Source organism: Halichoerus grypus, chromosome 1 (assembly GCF_964656455.1).
Source record: "Halichoerus grypus chromosome 1, mHalGry1.hap1.1, whole genome shotgun sequence".
Taxonomy (NCBI): domain Eukaryota; kingdom Metazoa; phylum Chordata; class Mammalia; order Carnivora; family Phocidae; genus Halichoerus; species Halichoerus grypus.
In genome coordinates this window covers 139,596,092-139,602,091 of record NC_135712.1, presented here as the reverse complement: position 1 = coordinate 139,602,091, position 6,000 = coordinate 139,596,092, and the positions used below count along the sequence as shown (strand labels likewise).

The following is a 6,000-nucleotide window of genomic DNA, read 5'->3' as shown; positions in this document are numbered from 1 at the left end:
CAACAGTGCCCACCAGAGTGATACATTTGTTACAACTGATGAACCGACATTGACACATCATAATCACCCAAAGTCCATAGATTACATTACGGTTTACTCCGGGTGGTGTACATTCCTTGGGTTTAGACAAATATATAATGGCATGTATCCATCATTATGGGATCAAATGGTATTTTCATTGTCTTATATGTTAGTTGTTGTGCTAAATGTTCTCAGTTAATCTTTGACATTGCAAACCCATGAGGATACTACGATTATCTCCAATTTCCAGTTTCAAAAAGGAGGCTGGTAAGGAAAATCTTGCCCAAAAACATAAGAACAAGCACAAAGGCAATCTGCCCCAGGAAGTTTGCCTGGATGGGGAGGGATGCTTCACCACTGGGCTACCCTGTTTCTTCAGATCAATAACCTTGATCTTTTAAAAAAATTTTTATTATTGAAGTATAGTTGACATACAATGTTATATTAGTTTCAAGTGTACAACATAGTGAGTTGACGATTAAGTGCTCACAATGCTCACTATGATTCAGTGTAGTTAGTTACCTTTTGTCACCTGTTAAAAAGAAAACCACAGGCCCAAAATGGTGTCACTTGGTCCAGGCCAAGTCACTAAACAGGCCAAGTCACCAAACCCAATTGCAGTTTCTTTCTCTTTCTCTTCCTTCCTTCCTTCCTTTCTTCTAAGATTATTTATTTATTTATTTGTCAGAGAGAGAGAGAGAGAGAGAGAGAGAGAGTATAAACAGGGGGAGTGGCAGGCAGAGGGAGAAGCAGGCTCCCACTGAGCAAGGAGCTCAACGCAGGATTCCATTCCAGGACCTTGGGATCATGACCTGAGCCGAAGGCAGATGCTTAGCCACTCAGGAGTCCACCAATTAGCAGTTTCAATATCCCCCAGAAATGTAGTTTTAACTGGTCAGTCAGGAATTTTCTGAGCTGTGTTAATGAGGTAATCTGTCACATGGACCCTCTTCCATTCCTTACAGGAAGATGAGGTAATCCTCATAATAAGACCCTCTGCCATTCCCCGGAAGGGAAGATGATCTTGCCTAAAACATCCTTTCTTTTCTTTTGCTTATTAACTTTCTTCCCACCCTCCTTCCTATAAAAACCTTCCATTTTGTATGACTCCTCAGACCTCCCTTCTACTTACTAGATGGGATGCTGTCAGATGCGTGAGTCCTTTAATAAGGCCAATTAAATCTGCAAATTTACTGTTGGATTTTGTCTTTTTAACAGACCATATTATTACAATATTATTGACTATATTCCCTATGCTGTACTTTTCATCCCCATGACTTATTTATTTTATAACTGGAAGTTTGTATCTCTTAATCCCCTTCACCTGTTTCTCCCATCCCCTCTGGCTACTACCAGTTTGTTCTTTGTATTTATAAGTCTGTTTCTGATTTTTTTTTTCCAGCGCCCTTGATCTTGCTGTTACCTCTGCTTGTAATGTTACCTCTTTCCTCCCCTCCCCTAGCAATTTGATCAAGTAATACCATTATCATTCATAACTCAGTTTAAATCTATTGTATTTCTCTGTAACTTTTCCAAACACCTTCACTTTTGTCCTTTTCCCAAGCTGGCAGCCCTCATTCCTTTTCTCCTCTAGCAAAAGGCATTCCGTTCTTTCTCATTGAGTTTCCCATGACCCTATTAGAGCTGCACTCATTGCATTGTTGTCATTTGTGTGTATATCGATGTCTTCCACTTTGAACTCCATGAAATCAGGGAACAGGTCTGTTTGTTTTGTTTTTTAAATTTATCAAAAGAGCTACATTTTTTTTTCAGTCATCTTCCTTTTGTCTTCCTCCCATTGCAACTGCCCTGGTGCTGTTTTAAACACTATTCCAAGGAGTTTAGTTTTCCTTATGGGATTGGATGATTGGGAACATTTAAATTTCAGCTATGACCAGAAGAGGCAATGAAGAGATACATAATTGTTAAAGGATCTTCTGCTAAAGGTTGGTTCCACGCTTTTCAAAATGACACAGAAGCTGCTTTTTGTTTTTACAAAATATGCCCTGGCACTTAGAGAACTGTTGGGGGATGATTATTCGCTCTTCAGGATGAAGATCTTGCAAGAGGTTGTATCCAGGTCCCTGCTAGTATTACCTACTGTTCCAGAAACCCAGGAAGTGTCTTGGGCTACAGCTAAATGTCATTAATTTTAGGTGCTACAAATTCATTGTTAGTGATGAATTTAGGTTCACGTTCACCTTTGTTTAGCAATTGTTTCCCTGTGCTACATTTTGGATGAATATTTAAAATACTTAAGATAATAATTTGCCTTTGAGCACCTTGGAACATTTCATAGTCATTTACATTTGATGAAAGTGATTTTTAACACATTATCTTCTTTACTCACTACAACATCACCTCAGGATGAACTCTGGCTAAGCCAGAATTAAGTGGGCAATTGAGAATAATAAATTCTGTAATTCAGACCTTTACTACATTATTTTTTTAGTAGTTGGGATCAAGTGAGGAGTAGAAAAAGTGCATGCAACACAAAAGTCACTTAAAAAATAATTGTGGATTAAATAAACTAAGGGCTTATTTTTTTCTTTTGCAAGATGGATGAAGAGAAATTCATTTTTCTAGCATGATCTCCTGAGTATGTATATGTATATATATTTGTTGTTGTTGTTTAAAGATTTTTTTTTTTTTATTGAAAGGGGGGAGGGGCAAAGGGAGAGAGAGAGAATCCCAAGTAGACTCCACACTCAGCATGGAGCCAAGCGGGGCTTGATCTCACAACCCTGAGATCATGACCTGAGTTGAAATCAAAAGTCAGTGGCTTAACTGACTAAGCCACCCAGGAGCCCCTTCTGAGTGTATATTTTTAAGCCCTTCTTGAAGCTGACTACTTAGCTCTTTCACCTCTGACTCCAAGGCTCCTACTTTGTTCCTGTTACTACTTTTGGCCACATCCTCAGCTGTCACCCAGGATGCTCTTAGGTCTTAAAGGATGTCCCCTTGTGCCCCACTTCATTCAGTTAACCCAAGTAGAGCTTACAAGGGCCAAGGACTCTTCTGGGTGCACTAGGAATTTAACAGCAAACAAAGCAGACCAAAAAAAAAAAAAAATCACTGCTTGAATGGAACATACATGGAGCATACATCACTATGCTAATGTATGTGTACAGACAATAAACATAATAAAGCATAACATATAAAATGTTACAAGAGGGTAAGTGCTGTACAGAAAAATAAGACAGAGAAAGGGGATGGAGGGTGTTGTGTATACACTAATTACAGTTATCATGGCTACATTGTAAGAGAGTCCAGAACTAATTCTTCAATATAAATCATACTCACCTTAGAGAGTGATGGTATGGGTACAAATGATGGATGCCTTCAACAACTTTACAAGGTGCTTTTTTTTTTTTTAATTCCAGTTCCCCTCTTTCTCCATATTCTTTCCTTTTCATTCTTCTTTCATCTTTTCTTCCCTTTTTCTTATTGTTGTTCAACTATCTTTAATGAGGCATTGGAATGGTGCACTAGAAAGAGCAGGTATACTAACTAGGACCTAAAGCCAGTTATCTCTATGAGCCTCAGCTTCCTCATCTATAAAGTGGGGATAATAAAACATATTTTATAGTGTTGTGAGCATTAGAGATGAAACATGTTTGCAAAACATCACAGTCTCTAATTGTAGGCCTCTTTAAATGGTGGCTGTTATTAAAAGCACATCTGCTCTTATACAAGTAAGTGAATAATGTGTGCTAGCCTCAAAGTAACTCTCTGGGAAGTTGAGAACAAGAGGAGACTAGGACCCAAACCAGGAATGAATCTTGCAGCATCCTTAATTTTCTGACAAAGGGCTTTGCTAATATCCTATTGGAGATGGATAGGACATGTGCTCTGGATCCGCTGTAACATAAATTTTCCCTCCAAAGCACTGATGCAGCTCTTATCAGCTAACTTTGTTATCTTTTAAAAATACGCATGATAACCCTGTTAACAATAATGCCCATAATAAGCATGCTATGGATCAGGCAAGTTTGCGGATAGAAAGTCACTTAACCTTTCCATCACCCTGTGTGGCAGGTCCCATCATCATCCCCAGTTAGAGCTGTAGATATTTGAGAGCTGCCCTCCAGGTGTGGGTATTTGAGGGTGGACTCAAGAGTGTGGGAGCCACCGTGGTGCCCGGTCAAAGGGACAAGCACACGAGGATACTCGGTCAGGAGGACTCCCTCTTTCAGAGGCCCCGAGCTGGGGTTCACACCTACTGATCTGAGAGGAAAAAAAAACCTTGCAGGAATCAGGAAGACCCGTTAGTTCCTTTGGGGTTCCCGTGAGCGGCCTTGATAAGGGTGGCGTCCTCCTATCCTCCTGCCACTCTAAAGAACGTGGTTAGGAGGTAGGGGCGGTGGTAAACCCCACCGCACTTAGAAACTTCAGGAGAACTTCCCACCCGAAAAAACTTGTTAGACGCTCTGTTTCAGTTAAGATTTTACAGAGAGGGGCGGAGCTTCCTGAGGAGGTGGCGGGGGGTGGTGCATGAGGAACTCTGCCAGCCGCCTATTGGCTGGAACAAATGCCCGTCCCGCTTCCCTCCCTCCCCTTGTTCGGGTGGCCTCCCGGCAGGGCCGGCGAACGCGCAGAGCAGGCTGGCGGTGCCAAACTGGCAGGGGGCGTGACGAGGGAGGCGGGGAGGGGGCGTGTTGGGGCGGGACCCGGGCGCCGCGCGCGTCACGGCCTGCGGCCCCGCCCCCAGGCCCTACGCGGCTTACTCCTCCTTCCCCTCCTAGACCTCCCGCTCGCTCAGTTCTCGCTCCACGTTCCACGCCGCGGCCTCGCTCCCCCGCGAGAGCTAGCTCTGCGGCAGCCGCGCGCACACGCCGCCCGCGTCTACCGCGCACAGCTCTCCCCACGCGCGCGCCTCGCTCACGGACGCACGTTCGTTTTCCCTTGCGCGCCCGGGTCTCGGCGGCGGCGGCGGCGGCGGCGGCGGCGGGCGGACCGCGCGGGGCAGCTCCATAGCGGCCGCCGCGGGCTGGCGGGCGGGCCATGGAGGCGGATGGGGCCGGCGAGCAGATGAGACCGCTACTCACCCGGGTAACGAGCAGGGTGAGGGCGCCGCGGGCGGCGGGGCCCCTCGGCGGGAGGGGGGGGCGGCGCGGAACCAGGGAGACAAAGGCGGGGGCGCGGCGGGCGTCGCGGTCCGGCCACTTCGTCCCGGGCCCGGAGCCCCTCCGCCGCCCCGCAGCCGGCGCTCCTCGCCATCCCCTTTGTGTGGCCGCCCAGAGCGCCGGTGCGAGGGGGCGACGGCGGCGGCGCCCAGGAGGCCCGAGTGGGGGCAGCCGGCCGCGCGCCGCGGGCATCCTAGCCGCCCGCATCCTCGGCGTGGCTCCGGCGAGACCCCGGCACCCCAATGGGACCATCCGTCCGCCCTTGACCCCGACCATCTCTTCCTTTCTCCCCTTAGCGCTCGTCTCCCTTATTCCCGGGTGGTCTCCCCGGCCCGGGTCTTCGTTCCGGATGCCTTGGCGCTGGAGTTCAGATTAGCCCCTCCAAAACCCATCTTTTTTCTCCCTCCAAGCGCGGCTCCACCTGTTTCTAGCCTCAGGCAGTGGTGAAGAGTTGGGGTGAATCTTTTCCCTTCTTTCGCGTCTCCCTATCAGGTCCGGGAGGTGTGCTTTGTTCGGTGAGTTCTCCGGCCGCGTGGACGAGCTGCCTTCGCGGCCAAGGCTGCTTTTCGCTACTGACTCTGCCTGGTCCGCCTCCTCCTCTTTTGGCGAGAACCAGGGGAGTATCCTCCTGCCGCAGGCCAAGTAGAAAGAGGAAAGTGTCTTGAGCCCTCTGAGCTGCTCCTTCTTTCATCAGCCTAGCAAATTCCGTATCCCGGTGGCTTTGGCTTCAGGATTCGAGGAGAGTGGGGTGGGCTTTTAGAAGGCCCGCGTTCCCGTTTAGGATGCTGGACCGGCGGCCCATGCTCGAGAAACTGACTTCCTGCTTTCATGTAGAATGCATGTGTCCCCACAG

The 6,000-nt window shown here is 47.5% G+C and overlaps 1 protein-coding gene across 6 annotated transcripts in view; it reads left to right on the top strand.

Moving 5' to 3' along the window:
* Positions 1-4,776: 4,776 nt before the first annotated feature.
* The window catches only part of SLC4A7 (solute carrier family 4 member 7), a 105,424-nt gene continuing 104,200 nt past the window's right edge, over positions 4,777-6,000 (top strand). For 5 of the 6 annotated variants that reach the window (XM_078072565.1, XM_078072573.1, XM_078072566.1 and 2 more), the window contains exon 1: positions 4,777-5,085. In XM_078072565.1, the coding sequence (XP_077928691.1) occupies positions 5,026-5,085 (60 nt within the window). In that variant the 5' untranslated portion in view covers positions 4,777-5,025. The remainder of the gene's footprint in view (positions 5,086-6,000) is intronic. The other variant, XM_078072561.1, reaches the window with a different exon arrangement.